The sequence below is a fragment of the Pyricularia pennisetigena genome, chromosome 1 (assembly GCF_004337985.1).
Source record: "Pyricularia pennisetigena strain Br36 chromosome 1, whole genome shotgun sequence".
Lineage (NCBI taxonomy): Eukaryota > Fungi > Ascomycota > Sordariomycetes > Magnaporthales > Pyriculariaceae > Pyricularia > Pyricularia pennisetigena.
The window spans coordinates 2605553-2624922 of record NC_043740.1 but is presented as its reverse complement, the minus strand read 5'-3'; the positions used below and the strand labels follow the sequence as shown (position 1 = coordinate 2624922).

The 19370-nt window shown below is 50.9% G+C and overlaps 6 protein-coding genes across 6 annotated transcripts; 1 reads left to right on the top strand and 5 right to left on the bottom strand.

Annotated features, from left to right (window-relative positions):
- Positions 1–444: 444 nt before the first annotated feature.
- Positions 445–1744, bottom strand: PpBr36_07345 (uncharacterized protein; the record flags this gene model as incomplete). The annotated part of the gene is made up of 3 exons (XM_029894482.1): positions 445–1180; positions 1260–1475; positions 1665–1744. The coding sequence occupies 3 exons, from the start codon at positions 1742–1744 to the stop codon at positions 445–447; spliced, it is 1032 nt and encodes a 343-aa protein (XP_029748165.1).
- A 1344-nt stretch (positions 1745–3088) lies between these two features.
- PpBr36_07344 (uncharacterized protein) lies at positions 3089–5420 on the bottom strand (the record flags this gene model as incomplete). Its single annotated transcript, XM_029894481.1, has 2 exons — positions 3089–4973; positions 5080–5420. 2 exons carry the CDS (start codon positions 5418–5420, stop codon positions 3089–3091), a joined length of 2226 nt encoding a protein of 741 aa, XP_029748164.1.
- A 4809-nt stretch (positions 5421–10229) lies between these two features.
- Positions 10230–12193, bottom strand: PpBr36_07343 (uncharacterized protein; the record flags this gene model as incomplete). The annotated part of the gene is made up of 3 exons (XM_029894480.1): positions 10230–11244; positions 11358–11565; positions 11656–12193. The coding sequence occupies 3 exons, from the start codon at positions 12191–12193 to the stop codon at positions 10230–10232; spliced, it is 1761 nt and encodes a 586-aa protein (XP_029748559.1).
- A 1598-nt stretch (positions 12194–13791) lies between these two features.
- On the bottom strand, positions 13792–15369 carry PpBr36_07342 (uncharacterized protein; the record flags this gene model as incomplete). Its single annotated transcript, XM_029894479.1, has 2 exons — positions 13792–15063; positions 15181–15369. The coding sequence occupies 2 exons, from the start codon at positions 15367–15369 to the stop codon at positions 13792–13794; spliced, it is 1461 nt and encodes a 486-aa protein (XP_029748444.1).
- Positions 15370–17668: 2299 nt separating this feature from the next.
- On the top strand, positions 17669–18542 carry PpBr36_07340 (uncharacterized protein; the record flags this gene model as incomplete). The annotated part of the gene is made up of 2 exons (XM_029894477.1): positions 17669–17686; positions 18360–18542. 2 exons carry the CDS (start codon positions 17669–17671, stop codon positions 18540–18542), a joined length of 201 nt encoding a protein of 66 aa, XP_029748442.1.
- Positions 18360–18529, bottom strand: PpBr36_07341 (uncharacterized protein; the record flags this gene model as incomplete). Its single annotated transcript, XM_029894478.1, has 1 exon — positions 18360–18529. The coding sequence occupies one exon, from the start codon at positions 18527–18529 to the stop codon at positions 18383–18385; it is 147 nt and encodes a 48-aa protein (XP_029748443.1). The 3' UTR covers positions 18360–18382.
- Positions 18543–19370: the final 828 nt, after the last annotated feature.

Sequence of the window (19370 nt, the reverse complement as noted above, 5' to 3'; positions counted from 1 at the left end):
GGAAAAACCCCGTAAACCAAATGACACTCCCAACCTCCGCCATATTCCAGCATCCCGCATCATCCACTCAAGTCTCGCATAGAAAACCACGAAAAAAAAACGCAAGTTCAAACAGTTGGTAAAAGAGGAGGTATCAGACGAGAAAGAAAAGAGCCAAGAGTCCAAAAAAGGCCTGCTGCAGCCACAAGAACGAGAAAATTGAATAAAAAAGGGAAACCCATGCATCCTTTTCAACGCCCAAACGCCGCAGTGTTTGTACTTGCAGTGCGCCCCCAAGGGGACCCCATATCTGCGCGTGCTGTAGACAGTCCAAAATGCTCTCAAAAGCCCAAAGGAGAGCCTGCGCACAAGCAGCAGCAGCAGCAGCAGCAGCTCTGAACAAACAAGAAAGCCAATTCTCCAGCCCAGGTTGAAACAAGGAGAGCATGTGAAAAAAAGAAAGGTTCACTTGCGCAGAACCGCATCGTACATGGCCATCAGGCCGGTAATGCCCGAGCCGACCAATACACCCTTCCAGCCGCCGTAGAGTGCAGAATTGATGCGGGCGACGCTGTTCTCGTCGACAAAGCCGCCAAGCGTGGCGCCCTGGGCGTAGACAACGTAGGAGATGACGGCCTTGACGACGCTATAGGTCAACGGGTCGACGCGGTACTCAACGTCGTGGGAGACACCCCTAGGACGGCCACGCGTGGCGACGCCGGGCGAGTGCGAGTTGGCGGCGCTCAGGTTGAAGAAGTAGCCAAAGAAGCTCGGGATGATGAAGCTCGTCAGCATCCAAATGGAAGCGGGCTTCCAAAACGATGACGTCAGCAGCAGGAACAAGTCGGGCATGTTGATGATGTAGTCCCTGGTGCCGAGCACCTTGATGGCGGGGATGGTGAAGGCGTAGCGGTCGGCCAGGAGCTCCTGGCGCAGGAAGTACAGCTCAAACAGATGCGCCGTCAGGAGGACGGCCGTGACGGTGGACAGGGACTGGCGCGTCGCCTGGGTGTACTCGGGGATGGAGCTCTCGGCGAGGACCGAGTTGACATGCTGGCGGACGACAGCCGTGCTGCGGTCCACAGCCTCGGCGACTTCAGCAGGGGTCGCGGGGAGTGGGATGCGCTGCGCGATAGAGAATGCGCGCGCCGGGGTGTGGACTAGGGCTGAAGTGGTGCTCGCTATGGATGGCTCATCATCGCTAGAGGTCGAAACACGGATCAGCTTTGAGGTCGGGACGGCTGGAGAGACAAGTTCGGGGCATGTCGAGCAAAACTTACACGTCGGTGGCGGCAATGATCTCGCTGTCAGTCTTGCTACCCATTCTCCTCTTGGGCATCTTGAGCTCGGGAGCGTCTTTCTTGATGGGCGAACCGATACTTCGGTTGCGGGACTGGAAGTACGGCGCCAGCTTGGGATCGCTGGAATACCTGTCCGAGTTGGCGGCGAGGTGCTCGTCAAGGGTGAGCTCGAGGTCCTTCTTCAGGCCATCGTAACTGCGCGATTGCGATGGCGCGTTAGTTATCTGATCTGATCTCCTTCTTGGCAGTCTGGCCGACGCACGCATCGCGTCGCGCGACAAGTTGCATCGCGGGGGCTAGCGAAGCCGTATCCGAAACCTGAATAGCTCAAACGCAAAGGAAAGGAAAGAAAAGAGAGAGAAAAGAGAAAAGAAAATATCATACTTTTTGAGGCCGACATGCTCGGCGATTCCAATCAGTTCTGATTTGCGCTGAGCGCGCAGCCAAGCATTGGAGCCAGACATTGTATTGTGTTGTTGTGTGGTTGTCTTGTTTGGGTTTGTTTGTCACTGCGCTGCGTTGCGGGGTGGGAAAAAAAAAAAAGTCAGTTTATTGCGCGTCGCAAACGAACGCGAGACGCAAGGATGCGATGCGATGCGACTGATAATCAGATGTCCTTCTGGGGTTTGTGCAAGCGAACAACAACATACCACGGATAGGACAGCTCTCTGGATTCGATTTTGGTCTCAAGGGGCAAATGGGGGCTGAGGAAAAAAGCAAACAAGGTAGTGGGAATGTTGATGCTAAATCAAACAAACTTGCTAACCAAGTCCAAGGTAGTTAGTTAAGTGATGTGACAATGCTTGCGTGTTAGTTACTGGGCGCGATCGTGGAGTTGTGTAAGGGGAAGGAGCTTGGACACTTTAGATTTGGGGCCAGCAGTGGGTATGTGTGTGTGTGTGTGTGTGTGTGATTCGATTTCTCTCGACGTATTGTTTTTGTTTATGTCCATGCAAGTCGAGTAAGGTAAGAAAGCGAGTGGATAAAATGTGGGCTGCTGCTGTGATTCAATAACAAGCAAGCAAAACTTGTGGCTGTTAAGCGTATACTTTTACTAACTGCCATTCACTAGCGCTGATTGGACAGGGATCGAATGACGTGAAGCCGATAGGGCAGCCACCGCGTTCCACACTAACGACAATTGACGAAATGTAGGTACCATGTCGCATCTCAGTAAGACCCATGCGAGGACCAAACGAATGTCGCTGCCGTGCATACAGATTGCTGCTTGGTTACGTGCATTTGATTTGTCTGGCTGGTATGCTTTGGGATCAACCAATCACGCTGTGATCGCATTCGATTTTTCTGGGGACGCCAACAACAAAAACAAAATCAGGCAAGGAAGTGATTTGGACTTGGATGTTTGCTTGTAGAATGTCGACATGGGCAAAGCAAAACCGGATCCCCGGAGCGGGTTCTTCTGTATTTCAATAATTACTGCGGCGTGTTATTTCGCGAGGCAGGTGCGAACGTGCGATTTTAGTGTATTTGTATGTAATGTGCACCACCGTACCTAGGCCGGTAGCTGTACCTTCTCATTTTGGAAGAGTTTCCCGGCCACAAGTAGACGAGAAAGAAGAAGAAAAACAAAAGAACCCAGCACGCAATCCAACGCCAAGTCGACCAAAGGTACAGTGACGCCCTCGCCCAACATCGTGGTATTATTCTACATTCTAAACAAACAAATCAAACAGACACAAAATTCACCAGGAAGAAAGACGTATGAGATAACGACGACGCCTTTGAGAATAAAACAAACGGAATAAATAAACAAGAAACTCCAAGACCAGAGGCCCAAGATGGGCCTTTTATCCATCATTTGGCTTCTCCCACTTGATGGGGTGCACCAGCATGCTCCTCAAGCACAATCTTCCCGTAGACCACGGGCTCTCCTCCTCGTTTTTGCCGCCCCTCAGAGTCCCCTCGCCCGCACGCCCGCCGTCCTCGCCGCGGCCGTCCATCTGGGCGTAGCCAAGCCAGCGCCTCCACAGCAGGCCCGCGAATTCGCTGTTGTAGTACCAGCTGGTGCCCTTGTGGTTGTGCTCGTTCTGGAAGTCAAACGGGCTGCCGTGACCGCTCGTTGAGTGGTCGTAACCGCCGTTGAAGTGCTTGTCGACGGCCTCCATCTCCCACCCGCGGTCCAACAGTACGGGGTGCGGCGCATAGGCCGCCTTGAGTCCGTGGTGCAGCGCCATGGCCGCCGGGAACATCTCGCTGAACATGCTGTGGTGGTAGCGCCACGTCTCCTCGTGCATCACCTCGAGCAGCCGTCTCGACAGCCGACTTGCTGTCACGATGGCGCAACGCCGCGGCGGCGTCGGCAGAGTCAGGTCCCACCCGGTCACATCTGAGGCGAACACCCATCCGCTCGCCTCGGCGTCGAAGAGGGGGTTAAGTGTGATGAGGTCGGCCTCCTCGCCCACGCCGCACCTGACGCTGTCGTCAGCCGCCACTCCCGGGGACCCGTCGCCCGGAGAGGTGAAACAAGACGCCGGCATGAAGGTCTCAGAACGCTCCTCGGCTCTGATCTGGGTCCGACCGGGGAAGTAGACAGGACCCATGATTGGCCTCTTGCCGGCGTCTCGCGTCGTCTGGACTACCAGCTCGGTGAAGTTGGCCCAGTCGCCGTGCACGGCGGGAATATAGTACTTGGCCGACCGTTCCCACAGGTGGTTACGTGTTTGGTCCCGGGCCCAGCTGCCTAGGCGATCGAACAGCTCGTAGTAGTTGCCGAGGTAGCGCATGTCCAGCTCCCAGTTCCAGATGTACTCATACTCGGGGTGCGTCATGGCAAAGTGCTGCAGTGGGAAGTGTGCCGACCGGTAAACACCGTGTATCGACTGCCCGGATTGGTTTTCGACAGCCTCGCCCCAACCGCCCGAGTACAGCAGCTCCATTTGTGCCTCTGACCAGAGCGTGCACATGGAGTGGAACTCGCGCGGCATACTCTCATCCAGCACCTGCTGCCGGGTCTCGGCGTCGGCCCAGATGGGAAGGCTGTTATCTTTGACGTGGAGAAGGAAATGCACCGTGTACTCGCCGCCCGACCGCAGCGAGAGCTCCGAGACCATGGCCCGGAAGTTGATGATGGCGTGCTTTGTCCACTCGAATCCTACATAGGTGCGAACCACGACGGCGATGCGGTCGACCTTCTTGCGCTCGCGCCCGGCGTTGACGTCGAACCGCTTCCGGTTGTCCGTGACACACTGTTCCTGCGCCCGACCCCAGTCCACATTGCGGTAGTCGATCTTGCCAGTCTTGGACCAGACCGTCTCGGAGCCATCACTCTCGGTGTCGGTTCCCTCCCCCAAACCGCCCTCCTCCTCGGAGTAGCCAAGCCCATACGGCCCGTAACGCGAGAACCTATCGAAGCAAACATCGTCGCGTATGCCGAGCAGGGAGTGCGATCCGATTGCCGGGTCCGGCATCCCCTGCGGTACACCGTTGTATGCGTACAAATCCGGGGCGGGCACCTGTTTTTGTTCGTCGATATAGCACGTCTGCACCGGGTGGTACGTTGCCTTGTACTCTTTGGACTCGTAGTCCGGCTGCGGTACAAAGACGGTGGGCGTCGGCATATGGGCAGACGTCACCGTAGTGGTTGCCGGTTGACGGCCAGGCACGAATGGGAACTCAGGTTTGTGTTCTGACATTGGGACCAATGTCCTCAGGCCACGGTAGTATCCATCAAGGCTGATTTCCGGTGAAGACGTCTGCGGTTAGCACACGAAGAAAAAAAAAAAGAAAAAAAAAAAAGATTATTGGTCAGCTGTATAGATCCAGGCGTCTCGATACTCACTGTTTGTACTTGAGCCAGTGTAACGGCTCTCTCTCTTCTTTGTCCCCGCTGCTTTGCTCTTTTGTTCCCTCAGAAGCATCTGTTTTGAACTGGGCCAGGTCTAACGAACCGCCCTTCTTGGTAAAAAAGATCCAGAAGCCGAATGATATGACAGCCAGCGTCCATAGTATAACTCTCCTGTACAAACAATGACCAAGGAGGGTCCTTAACCGCACCTTTTGCCGCGATTGTGCCGGTGCCGGTAACCACTCGCCCTTGTGTGTACTTGAGAAGGAGCTGGTCGAGGTCACTGATGACATGGAGTTCGACTTGGACCGGAGGAATACTGGTAACCTCTCCATTATTGCAGATGTGATTTTCAATCAGAGGATGAAGATAAGGAGAGGGGATGGTAAAAGAAAGTTAAGTTTGAAGATGGTCTGTAATAGGAGCGAGGCGTAGATGGAATGCCGCCCACGCAGCTATAGTCGTCAAGATACCCTGGGCAAGTAGTAGAAGGGATGGATGTGCAAAATAGAAGGGAGAAAAAAAAAAAAAAAAAAAAGCTCTGTCAACAGAAAGTATGAATCGAAGTGGGAAAACTAGGTTTCCGGTCGTGTATCGTGCGAGTAGGAGTAAGAGAAAAGAAAGAGAATAAAAAAAAGGGTCGGAAGAAAGGAGATGAGTTAGGATCCCAGAGATGTCATCGGAAGAAAAGAAAGGATCAAGGTTACGAGTTGACACCTTTTGGTTTAAGTTATCTCTGAGGAGGAAAGTAGAGAGTAAGAAAACGCAAAAAAAAGTATCAAGCCGAAGAAAATGAAGAGACAGGATAAAAGGATAAAAGAGGATGAAAGAAAAGGGGCAGACCTCGAATGTTTTGTTTAATAAACCCGTGAAGTCCAAACCAATAAGTAGCCTTCCTTGCCTTTCTTTCTTTTTTTACCGAAGGCGGATTTGTTTGCTCCACCGCGGGTGACCTTTTTTTTTTTTTTTTTTTTTCTTTTTTATCCTCTAAACTATGGTATTCTCAATAACGTTTCCCTCGATGCAACGCCGGGCCAACAACGTGCTCCTTTCAGTGATTTTCCCTCCCTTGTCCTCGCATTACATAGTAGCAGCCTAGCAGGAAAATGCCCCCCGGGTCAGACAGATCAGACAGATCAGACAAAATGGGTAACCTGGCCCGGGGGGGAGGCTCAGACGGGGAGGCCCATATTGGCCACCTCCATGGTATTGTACCTAGTCGTGTCATGCTCTCTCTTTTTTATTATTATTATTTTTTTTTTTCTCCTTCCTTTCGCTGGGTTAAGTTCCGAACCTCCTCCACAAAACCCTCGCCTATGCCTCCCCCTACCCTTTTCTTTGGCTTGGTGTGTGCTTTGCTTGGCGGTTCGTGTGTGAGATAGACCTCGCATCATCTCCACACGGCTGTTGTTTCGGGAAGGGGTCCCGCGGTTATGGGGATCCTGGTATCCTTTTTTTTTAGAGCTTTTCTGCCAACTAGGCGATGCGCCCTCCCCCACCGACAGACCGTCTTATTGTACGGTCGCATTGTAATGTCGTGAAAGGGGCTATGAGGGGATCCTACAGAGATTGGGAATTTTTCAGTAACTAATGGGGGTTTATTGCCTGGGAACTATTGATGACGAGTGGGAAGATTTGCGCAAATCACAAGTAAGACTAGTCTAACGAAAGTTAAGTAGTTAAGTAGGAACAACCCTGGTGAAGATCAAACTAGTTCGGCCAATCAAATGACTACTTTTGGTCTACGGGAGTAGTAGAGTCAGGAAGGACGTTGCTCGATTCGGGGTGTGTTGGGTCGAGTTTCTTAACATGAGATGGAAAAAGAAAGAGCAAAAACCGCCCATATATTTTTTTTATTTTATTCTGGTCCCTTCTCATTATCTTTTTTTTTTCGGTGTCACCTGGCTTTTTTTTCATCGTTACGACGTACCTTACTTGGTTTACACGTGGTACGAATCATAAATCGGACCGTGGACTCGGGGAACTTAAAAAAAAAATAAAAAAGGACTACGTCAGTTCATAGAAACTCGTGTTGGAAAATTTTTTATTTTGAGTGCATGTGCAATCGCGATTTATAGCTGGGTGCGAACTGCAATGTACCAGGTAAAATACTGCAAGGGGAATATAGGATCAACATTGACATCATTGGGCTCACTATTGTCAGGCCATACCATTGTTCCATTGATTGCATGGTATTGTAGATTTTTCTTTTTTTGCTTTTGTTTACCTAGTAGTTACGATACTGTACTGAATATATGATGACATGGGTAAAACCGGGGGTTATCTTGGCAGGTGGGCTGTGTTTTTGATCCCGCATTTGTTTTTGTTTGATTTCTTTTTATTCATCACCCGCTCTCTAGCTTCCATTTCCTTTCTCGTCTAAAAGTGTACAACTTTTATGTTCTGCAGGTTCCTGCGCCGAGACCTTGTCCAAGAAATCAGAAAAATGCTTCGCTCTGTTTCCAAGAAATCCGATTTCCAAAACGTTCCTTGGCGTTCAAAAGGGCTTGGCTGCGTACCATGGGTAACAATGCATGATTTGGTGTTCCCCAAAAGTCTAGAACCAACCACACCATTCAAACAATGCGTTTGTGTTGTTTTTTTTTTTCTTGGCCCTTTGAATCCCTGAACGACAGCTGATTCACCAGGCTGCTGGAACAAGTGATCGTCTCTCTTCCCACCCCTTGGACGGCTCTTGCTACTGAAATCGGTACCAAGAAAGGGACTTGGCATTTATCCGGTTGCATGACCCTTTTTTTTTTCTCGTTCCCAGTTTTCCAAGATTTTATCGCGAAATTTAGTGAATTGGGCCGATCAAGAAGGCGGCCCGAGGGGTTCTTTTGTCTCTCTCCCCTTTGTGCGTTGGTTTGATTGGGCCGGTTGGTTCCCTTGTCGACCTTCACAAACACAATTTAAAATAGATTTCTAGAAAGTCACCACATGCCAATTTTTTTTTTTTTTTTTTTGGTACGCTTGCACTTGAGACGTATAGAGAATGCATAAAAAATAAAAATAAAAAAAAAACCAACTGGCAATCAGACAGACGTCTGGAAGTTAGTTAACTGCTGGCCCTGCATATTGGCTTGGCTCGTATTTGTCCGACTTTTTACTCCATATTGAACGGGACGTGAAATCGGATGTCATTTACTAATTACTGTATACAGCAGGTATGCCGGCTCAATCAATATCGGTTTCTTATCCTTAAATTACTAGTTGCTTTTTCCAAGTACGAGGTTCATTAGAAGGTTTCGTAAGTTTCGATCATTTGATCCTAAATCCCATGGCTGAACAAGAATCAAGTAGCATCTTTCGCCTCAAACTACCCTTCGTTGTGACCGCACTATACCCGTCAGAGTAGGTGACAACAGCCTACTGGTGGGATTTTGTTTTAATTTGATACAACCTCTCTGCTTAAGGGAGCTCAACCTCCTGGGGTATCCATAAAAACCCACTACAAAAATCGATGGGAAGAGACCCTGCAGGACGTGCACCAGAAACCCTGAGCGCCAATCGCCCGACTGCGGTCTCGGCCTTGATACCAAAGCACGATCGAACACCGAAGGCCCTCGAGGGCCCCTGTTGCTGAAGATTATCAACTGCCGTGTGTGGGTAGTTTTGCCTTGTCATCAAACACGGCCCCTCTTTCTTTTGTCGCATGCAAATCGAACATAATAATGACCTGGAAAATTGCGACTAAAAGAATAACGATTACTGGTCTAGATACCAGTCAATACAGTCGCCGATTCAACTCACGGGGGGGTTGGAGAGGAGAGAGACCCAAAGAAAATGCGAAACCAAGGAGAAGAAAACAAAACCCACTGTTTCACCAAGAGGAGCACCAAGGCTCCAGGGTTGAGCTTGTTTTGAGAACGACTCATTTTCGATGCCTTTTCAAGACATTTTCTTCGCTCTGCTCTCCACTTATGCCACTTTCCCGAGATATATCGTGTTGGACTTTTTTCTTGTCTTTTTTGTCTTGCCTCCCCCTTGACCTCTGATTCTCATGCTACCAAAGTTTTGCAAAACTACCACCACAGCTGTTTGCCATCCATGGAAACGAAGTCCCATCACAAACCTACTTACCGACTGGGCTTCTGGCCTCTCTCTCTCTGTCTCTCTCTGTGCACATTTTGCATGATCGCCCCCTGCCGACGGTTCCGTTCTAACTTTCCCTCGACATGGGGCTCCATTAACATCCATATTGATGTTTAACCTAAATCTATTGCTGGTATTCATGTCACAGTTTACAGTTGCATCAATTCCCGTTGAGACGCTGCTTTATCTGTCGATGAACCAAGCTTGGATGATCAAGCATCCCCCGGCGTCCAACAACAACCTCGGGCAAATACATGCCGCCGACCCCAGCCCCTTTCCATTACTTTGCATAGTCTCGACCAAAAGGTTGTCGGCTTGAGGAGGGACATAACGTCATCACCGCCCTCATTCCGGATAGACGGATATAATGAGGAAAAAAGAAAGAAAAAAAAAAGCCACCTCATCCCATCCATGAATCGGCATTCACACACACCCCCCTTTCACAGCCCGCGAGCTTCAAAAATAGACTCGGCGATTACGTACCATTGTAGAGCTCTACTCTGTAGGTAGACAAGGTAGATCGACCAACTCTTGTTTTTTTCATGGCACAATGCGGAAAAAAAAAAAAATCACCCCATTTGCTGACCAAGATTTCTTGTATAACGAGCCTGTCATGCTATCGAACTACTTGCCGGTACCACATGAATTACTATTCTAACAAGGCTGATTTATGCTGGCTTTTTTGTTTTTTTGTTTTCCGCACTCGGATGATGGTGTAAAATATTACGTGTATACTCCGCGTAAGACATGTTGTGGCGGCATACCACGTGGGCACCTCGCAAAGTTTCCTAGTAACTATTCTTGGTATTCTCCGGGCCTGAATGTCCACTCGATCAATCAACCTTGGGCCAGAAAATGCCCCAAGATAGCTTAGCCGCTCGTCAATTCGGAACGCGAGCTCCCAGACTGCCGGTTAATTTTGGCGCGAGCAAAAAGTCAAAGTGAAAAGTTGTGCAGCTGCCTACCCCCAATCCCCATAATTCGCCGCCGCCCTGTCATCACCAACTGGGCCCTACCGTATATTCAACCCTCGTGTACGACATTGCACCCTATGACGGCACGACGCCCGACTCACCGCCATCCCCGGCCTTGACCCTGGGCTTGGTCTTCTCGGATCTCTTCCTCCTCCTCTGGGCGTCGATGCCCTCTCGCCACCGCCTGCCCCACGTCACGCAGGCGACCAAGCCCGCGGCGCCAAACATGGTGAACGCCGCGCTGACGGTGCTGAACCAGCCGACGCCGATGCCCTGGATCGCGGGCAGGACGACGGCCGTGCCGAGGCACGCAAACAGGTACCGCATCATGTAGTTGCCCGCGACGACCTCGGGCGCCCGGCTCTGCATCACGTCGAGGCAGTACGTGTTGAGGCTCGGGAAGCAAAACAGCTGCGCCACGCCCTGCAGGAACAGCGCGATGACGGCGAGCGGGATGCCGCCGCTGTCGCGCTCGACGCCCCACCCGTACGCCAGCGTGCAGGCGGGTATGACGATGCCCATGAAGGGCAGGGCGGAGCGGAGGCGGTCCTCGGGCACGCGCTGCCCGCCCTTCTTGCCCATGTACCGACGCACCGTGTAGTCTGCGTAGCGGCCGCCGACAAAGGTGCCGACGAGGTAGCCGCAGCCCGGGGCGAGGTAGAAGAGCCCGCCCTGGAGCGGCGTCGTCAGCCCGAAGCGCGGGTTGAGCACGTACCGGATCGGGGTCAGGAGGCTGTACATGTTGAAGAGCAGCGCCGACGCCGCTAGCCCTGTGATCATGAGGTTCGGGTACGCGTACAGCCGGATCACGCGCAGCGGGTTGACCATGGAGGCCAGCACCCGGGCCTTGCGCGCGCCAGAGTACCCGACCAGGTCGTCCTTCTTTTTGTGGTGTGCCGTCTCGGGCAGGAAGAAGAAGACGAGGATCACGGCCGTGCCCGCCAGCGCCGTCTGCAGCCAGAATATGACGCGCCAGGACTGGAACGTGACTATGATGCCGCCCACGAACGGGCCGAGGGCGGGGCCGATGAGGGTCCCCGACAGAAACCACCCCATGCCTGTTGCGCGCTCTGTAGGGCGGTATATGTCGCTTGTAACCTCTTGTGTTAGTCGTCTTGGGAATCTTTTTTTCCCCGTCTATACAGCAAACATTGATAAAGTAAAAACAAAGACCAAAAAGCTGCGACAAATGCCTACACCTACCTGATGCAAGTAGATCCAACAAGGATGAAAGACGTCCCCTCAAACGCAGTCAGGATGCGAAAGATGAAAAAGGCCACCAGGTTGGGCGCGAGCGCTGTGCCGATGCTGCAGGCGAAAAACAGGGCGGCAGTCGTCAGGTTGATGATCCGCCGTCCATACACCTGGCTCAAGGGGCCCCAAAACATGGGCGACAGACCCATAAACAACACTTTTTTTGGTGCGAGAAGACGTTAGCTTATATAGGTTCCGGTGTTACTGAGCAACGAAAGCAGGAAAAAAAAAAAAAAAAAACACCCACTGTAAAGCGCATTGCTCAAGTTAATGACGGTCCCCGTGGTCGCATACTCCGCCGCCACCTCGGGGACGGCCGAAAGCACCGTGGTGCTCGAAATCGGGGCCAGAAACGAGCAGTACGACAGGATCGCGACGATGAGAAGCTTGCGGCGCCGTGAAAAGCGATCGTACACCTCGTCCGGCACCTCGACGAAGGAGCTAAACTGCTCCACCTCGGCCGCGCTGTCGGGCCCCATGGAGGCGTGCGTCGACACGCGCGAGAGCCCATCTTCGCCGTCGTCGTCGTCGTCGTCGTCATCGTGCTCGCTGCCGTGGTTCGACAAGGTTGTAGAGTGTACGTCCCTGCTGTGTCGCCTCGACGCCGTCGACCCGGCGGCTGATTCCAGGTCGAGTTTTCCCTCCGCCTCCTTCCTGAGACCGGTTCCCTCGCGGCTGTTGTTCACCTCATCGTTGCCCAGGGGGTTCGACCGTGCTGGTGGTGGCCCCTGGTTTTGGTGGTAAGCGTCCTCGGCGGACTTTCCATCGCCGGGTTTCCCGTTCATGCCCTCGGCGGTATCGAGCTTGCCAGCCGTGCTGTTGTCAGATCAAGGGGTATTTCTTTATGTCCGGCCCAGCACATTGAACCGACCTCCGGGGGATGAGAAAAGCTCCTGGTGAGGTAGTTGCAAAACTAATGATAGTCTTTGGCGAGGTATCTAGGTGACGTCCCCAAACTGATATCTTAAACAGCTATATCAACAAAAGCATGAGCTCTTCATAGAGACAAGGAAATAGTTACACGGGAAGGGAAATTGACCCTCGAAATGGCTACTAACAAAAATTTACTGCAGGAGTCATAATTGAGTAGAGAAATTGCCATCACACACAAAAAGAAAAGGCCCAAGAGCGTCAGTACCACGGAGACGAATCCCATTAAATCCCCACAGGTCCCTAGGCGTTTTGGGCTGCTATCTTCTCCCACTTTGCGTCGGCAGGCGAAGGCCGAGGATCGGGGCGAACGCCGGGGGGGCGAGAAGTGGACTTTTTTAAAAAGAGGAATCCACCTTTCCAGAATCGTCTCTCATCCGTTCATTGTTTCGTTGCTGATGACTGGTTGTTTACGTATCGACCCGCTTCCCCAGAGATTGTCTCGCTGGGCCTGACATGTGCCTCAAGACCCTACCTAGGCAATAATAAATAGGGAAAGTGGAAAGTATTTTGTGAGTTTGAGGTGGAATTCTTTTTCTTCTTGTAAACAGCAAAAGAAAGCCTCGGTGATCATGCTTGCTCCTTCTAGCCTTGCACAAGCTTCGTTGACGAAAAAAAAAAAAAAAAAAAAAAAAAAAAAAAAAAAAAAAAAAAAAAGCCGGCCGCTTTCAGCCAAAAAAAACTCAGAAAGGGTATTCATTCAAATCATTTAAAGCCAAGGCAGGAGGTACTTTGGGCACTGCCGAGACCCGCTTCAACACAACCAACCCTGGCTTGGCGTTGACGGGTTGAGTGCTTGATAGCGACGTCATAAAGCTCAGAGTCATCTTTGGGGTCCGTCCTCGGCCTCTTGATATGCTTACTGAGCATAAATGTATGCAGTCAATTTACCCTATTTTCATTAGCATTTGGTCAGCAGTTCTTCCTGGATCAAGATTAGCTATTTTGGACATCCGAAGCCGAGAATAGAGTTAAGTTTGTCCACTTCAAGGATGATTACCATATTGTAGAACTAGAATAGGACCTAGAAACCCTTACAAAGTCGATAGACAATTGAGCCCCACAAATAATCTTTTTTTTCCCCCGTACTATAACCACTTCTGTAAGGCAGGAAACATAAGTAGCCAAGATAAGATATGATATATCAATCTGTTGAGGAGTGCGTCATGGACAGTGGATGGCTGAGACATAACCTAGGCATGGATAAGCCCGGGATTCTTCTTCAAAATCCAGTTCCCAAACTCTTCCCCGTGAAGCAGAAAAAGAGAAGAAAAAAAGAGAAATAGACAAAAATAAAGGTGGCATTTGTTTGTAACCTGTGAATACCAAAGAGAAAGCCAAATGCGAAAGGGAGTATCCATAAGAGCAAGACACAAAAGCAAAAGAAAAAAAAAGTGACAGAGAAAATTCAAACCTAACCCTCCTTTTTTATAATATCCCGAGTTTTCTTTTTCTAGCGCAAAGGACCCTCAATTGGGCTGGTCGGGAAACTCATTACTCCACCGAGGTCCGCGCTGCCGGTCCGACGCAAAGCTTGTGACATTGTCTCGATCTTGAGATCGCCCTCGACATGTGACGTTGCGGTGCTCAGCGGAGGACTGTTCGGACCCAGAGCAGCGGCTGCATTGAGACCCACCAGCGGCTTACGCGATGGCGATGCGTCCATGCCCCTGATGCTCCCAGATTTGGACGTCGGTGGCGACGACGCCGCCGGCCCGCCACCTTGCGACGAAACAGGCGACCTGACCGGTGAGGGCGATCGGGCCGCCAGGGTGTTGAGACTCGTCAGGCCCGCAGGCAAATGTATGCTGTCCCGCGAAGTGGCAGCAGCATGACCGTGCTCAGCCTGAACAACGTCGGCAAACGAGATAAATGACAGCCTCCGCACGTCGGATGCGTCGAGGGATCCGTAATTGCTCGCCCCGTCCCCGCCGCCACTGCGGTCATGCTCAAAGCTTGCAAGCTGATCGGCCCACGACCCCTCAACTGTGTTGTGCAACGACGACATCGACTGCGTCGCCGAATTGACTGCGGCGCCTGTCACGGCAAGGGCGGCGGGCTGGTGCGAGGTGTGCGTCACAATCTCAACACTATCCGGGTCGATACGGTCATCTGTGATCGCCTCTGACGAGGCATCAAGCACCGGAGGGATCAAATCTTCGGTCGCAATGTGCGAAGGGATCGCTGGCGAGGTTGGCAAGGCAACCGCCGTCTCCTGAACGTCACGCTCAAAGATCATGGAGCCTGCGGGCGAGCCGAGACGAGGAGACAGGCCTGGCGAGTTGGACAGGCCCCGCGCGGGCGCAGGCGATCCGGTGGTCGTCCGGGACGGGGACTCCCGCGGCGTGACGGGAACTGGTCCAGGAACTGATGTCGCATTCGAGGTGGGAGGAGGCGTCCTGAGGGGTTCTTCGACGGTTTTTTTGCTGCCTAGACCAAAGAGGCTGCGTTTCTTCTTTTGCGCTGCATCTTCGCCTCTCGAGCCGTTTGATTTGGCCTTGTCCCCGCCAGTGATTGTGGTCCTCGTTGATGACTCAGCAAAAGGTGTCACTGTGGAGGGGTGGGGGTTCGTCTGTATCGCGGCGCTGGGCGCGGCCGGGCCTGCAGTGGTCATCTTTAAGACTGTTGCTAGAATCTGCGATATGCGGTAGTCGTGGGTTTCCAGGAGCACAGGCGATTGTGCAGCTTGTCTTGAGAATATATGTTGGTCAATTGAGATTGTGGGCTGCGCGTCGGGTGGAATTGGCGAAAAGGTCAGCAACCAACAACAAAACTGACGTACATCAAGGCGGAACGAATCGAATCAAGCAGAAATACATGCATGGGTGGGTGCGGGACTCACATGGTTATTGGTGGTACTGTTTTCGTGGGGTTTTCCACGATGGTGTTGCGAAGCGCTCGTCTCTTTTTGCTCACGAGTTAGATACCAGATTGGATGGGGGATGCGAATAGTTGGTGATGTAGGATCCCAAGAAGCACACGAGTGGGAGTTGAGGTGGACAGGAGTGGTGGGCACACGCAGAATTAACATGATGGCGGGTAGTGATAATAAATGAATTGATGCAGAAAGCTTCCCAGGGCTGTCAACAGGGCGGCGGCGGGCGTGTGACCTTGTCGTGACGGCCCAGTTTGGCGGGCGATTGACCCAAGTGGAGTGAGTTTTTGGCGATCCAGGTTTTTGACCAGGAAAACAGGGGACTTTGCTTTTTTTTTGGGACACAGGGCCTATCCTCTCTCTCTCTCTTTTTTTTTTTTCCCTTCTTTCTCTTTCTCTCTGAGTGACGTGTATTTGCGGGCGAGTGATCGTGCGAGCTTACCAGTTTTATGATTTCTGAGGATTCTTTGTCTGACTGGACTCGGGATGTCTTCTGACTGTACTCGGAAATGTTGGGCGAATTGAGGTTATGCTGGATAGATATTTTTTGACGGGGGGTGGTCGCCTAAAAGGCCAAGGAGTCAAGGTAACCTAGGGTACCTTAGGTAGGGTAGGCACCTCAAGGTACCTTAGTTGCCTATAAAAAAAATAATAATAATAAATTCAATGACAGAAAGCTAGGAGACGTTGCTCTAGCCCCAGGTCTTGACAACAGGCCGGCGCAGCCTGCTTTGTTTGGCCTATTTGGGTTATTGGCAAAGATTGACTGTCAATCCAACGGGTGAGAATGCAGGAACAACTGCCAGCAAGATAACGTGGCTGGCACCTCGGGTGGTGCACGTCATCCACTGGCTTGGCACAGAGTGTTTTTTGGTGCCTGTTTTACCCGTATATTTCGAGTTGAGTAGTGAGAATTGAGTTGAAATATCGCTTTTACAGGTTGAAAGAGCAGAGGCATGTCGCCTTCGGTTGAAGAGGGATATTAATTTTTTTCTGGCTTGATTTTGAATATCTCAATCTCGATCGATTGGTTAGATGGAGAGAACTCGACGCCAAAGATTTTACTTTTGCCTCGTCCCTATCAGTTTTTCTTGTCTTGCATGGCTGCGATCGGTCACGGTCACTCCCATCTCATATCAGCGTTGTGTTGACCTTTCCTGCTCTGAACAAATGAATGAATGTCTGCATGCAATTGATGTCTGAGCAAGCGGGAAATAAGACAGAATCGGCATTTGTTCGCTTTGACCTATCTGTTCGCCTTGTTCTCTAATCATCTCTCTATCTCCATCTCTCTCTGTCTCTTTTTTTTTTTTCGTCTTTAACATCTTTCTTTCTTCCATGTCTCTCTGCTCCTCCTCAATGCCGCCCACTTAGCAGAATCCGACAAATTTCTCATCTTACGAAACCCCCAACAAACAACAAACGCAGACTGGCGCAAAGCTAAGATCCGGTCGAGCAGAGAGTTCAACTTGCAAGCATGCCCAGAGCTGCATGTCTCAGGTGTTGCTGTCGTTCCTCAGTCTAAGCTATTCTGTCTTGTCCAAGCTAGCAACATGCTGGAATAAGACACCTGCATGCAGTCTAGCTTCGCAGCTTGGGTATCTACCAACCTACCTCTGGGCAAAGGTAACGAGCTGCTCAATCATAGGCAGCGGTGGTTTTCTTCCGCGGGAAAATAGTCACACCAATGTCACCAAAATTGCCGGCTCGTGATCCTACCGCGCATAGCGTCTCGTATGCAGTGAAAAGCCCCTTCAATCTCGTGCTCCTCAATTTTTTGCAAAAAAATCACTGCACTAAAATGGTGACAAACAATTTCAGGGTCTTAGTCTTAGTGATGCGGGCCCGCCCTTTTACCCCAACCTTGGATCCTGGACTGGTCAAGCAAGTGTGCGTTAGCAACATGTATGCCGTGCCTTGGTCTGGAGCTTGCTCTGTAGCTGGCGAGGGGTAGTTGAACAGTCATTGGAATGGTCATCGGGCATAACAGTGGTCCCATTGTCGGCAGTGCAGGTCAAGGCACCCATATCCGCAAGGGTCAAAGGTGCAAGGGATCTGCAAGGGGTTCGTTCAGGGATGGCAGCGGCTTACTACTGAAAGCAAAGCAGACAGGGCAGTGTACTTGTAACGCATGAATGTGAAGGGATAGGCAAATTTTTAAATAGAATCATGTCGGGCTTTTGGAAGCGATTCGGTCAGCTTCCTCAACACTTCTCTCATGCAAACTTCTGAAATTATCGTAGTCGTGTCTATTACGCTTCGAAGAGCAATCGACGATTCCACTCCGGCCCGCTTGGCACGATATGTCTGCAACGTTGGAACTTTGACAGAGGCGCCAAGGCGCGTCAATTCTGCAAGCGCCAAGTATGCTTGCCGCTAGAGGGAACTATGAACTATGTAATACAGAGAATTGTGAGGCTAGCCAGTCAATATGATATCTTGATGTCACATTGAGATGGGTATTGGCCATGCGGTGAGATTGATTATGTCCGTCATGTGCAGGCGAGTGGAAACTTCGCTCGCCTCATTGCATGAATCAGCTTAAAATTGAAAATGGCGCGCCCAACGAGGGATACCATACCCAAAAAAAAAAAAAAAAAAAAAAAAAAAAAAGCACCGCCGCCCTGGTGAGATCCGCTCACTTGCAGTCAGTCAACTGCGTTTTGGTTTGCTCTACTACGTATGGTTGGGTACCAACTATGTAAAGTTTCCACAATGATCTCGCCTGACCTGGAGACTTAGGCCTATACAGGAAAGTAGCCTATGCCACGGGGTCTATTACTGTACTAAATGACGTCACATTAAGAGGAATACTGTTACCGAGTATCGAATTTGGCAGCCTTTACAGAACCTATCTTATCGCAGCAAGGAGTAAGTAACTCATCAGCACATCCACGTGAGATCCAAAACCAAAAAGGACCGTGCTTCTAAAAGTTCACAGCTGACTGATCGCAGGAATGGGACGTGCACCCTGTAGTTTGCAGCTGACTAACCCTGTAATTTGTCTATATCTTCAACTCGAGTCGATAATCAACGAATCCTTCGGTTCCTCCTTTGGTCTCCTTTCCTCCTCATACTTGTGAGTTTTTCTCTCCCCACCCCCGAACTCCGACTGCAACGCTGGAGTAGCTGCTAACATATTACAGACCTTGTTGGCCGAGTTCCGTGATCAAGAAGACGGAGCCGGAGAACGGGAGACCTGCATTGCACACCGTGGCGTCGACCGTTCTGGTTTGTCCTTCGGGGCCAACCCTGGCGGAATTTTTGATAACCAACCCTCTTTTTTCATTGTGCTCATCGCCTTGTGTGGTGTCATGAAGAAGAATTGAATGATGGATGGTTAACCGGAGCTGGCGAGCGATGGTGGGACAATCGTGATTAGACTGATTTGGCAGCTACCTGGCTGTGATGTAGTGTGGCAGAAGCGCATGTTATGCAGAAATTTGGGTAGAATGACATGAAGACCCGAGAGCACAGAACCTTGGTTATTCCCATCAAATGTGTTCTTCATTACTTCATCATGTTGAGCAACGAACGTCTTTGTCAGAGTGTATGGGACCGCCGCTGTATACTTGACTTTGTACCCAATCACTGAGAGAACTGGCTCTGCAAGTGGGACAAATCGGTTCCATTCGAATGCTGTGTGCACCGATGTAACTTGCAATTTCTCCAACGAAACCTTGATAGCCATCAGATCTACGCAGTCGTGAGAAAGTTGATCCCGCGTCCCTCCCGGGGCCCACCTAACAGACTCATAAGCACACATTGCCAAGGCTAAACATGTCTTGTGCAATCAAGGTCGAGGCTGGTTGCTTGACCCAGTCCGCCAAGATGATGGAAACCGACGGCAACAAGCACGCCTTTCGCAGCCGATGGTCGAGCCGTCCAAGAGCGGCAACTCGGTGGGAACAACAACTCTACCTGATAGTAGTCCCGCCAGTGCCAATGTGCTGCTGCTCTATCTGCATGAGAGGCTGTTCATTCTTGCAAAATTGTTCAGTTGGAAACATCACTTGTACACATGATGTTGATGAGGCAAGAGACATACTTTGAGCGAAGTAAAAGAATAAAAACAAAGTAAATGCACGCATACCAAGCTAAAAAAGAAAAAAAAAGTAAAAGGATGCATTATTTACACAAGCCACTGAACATTCCCG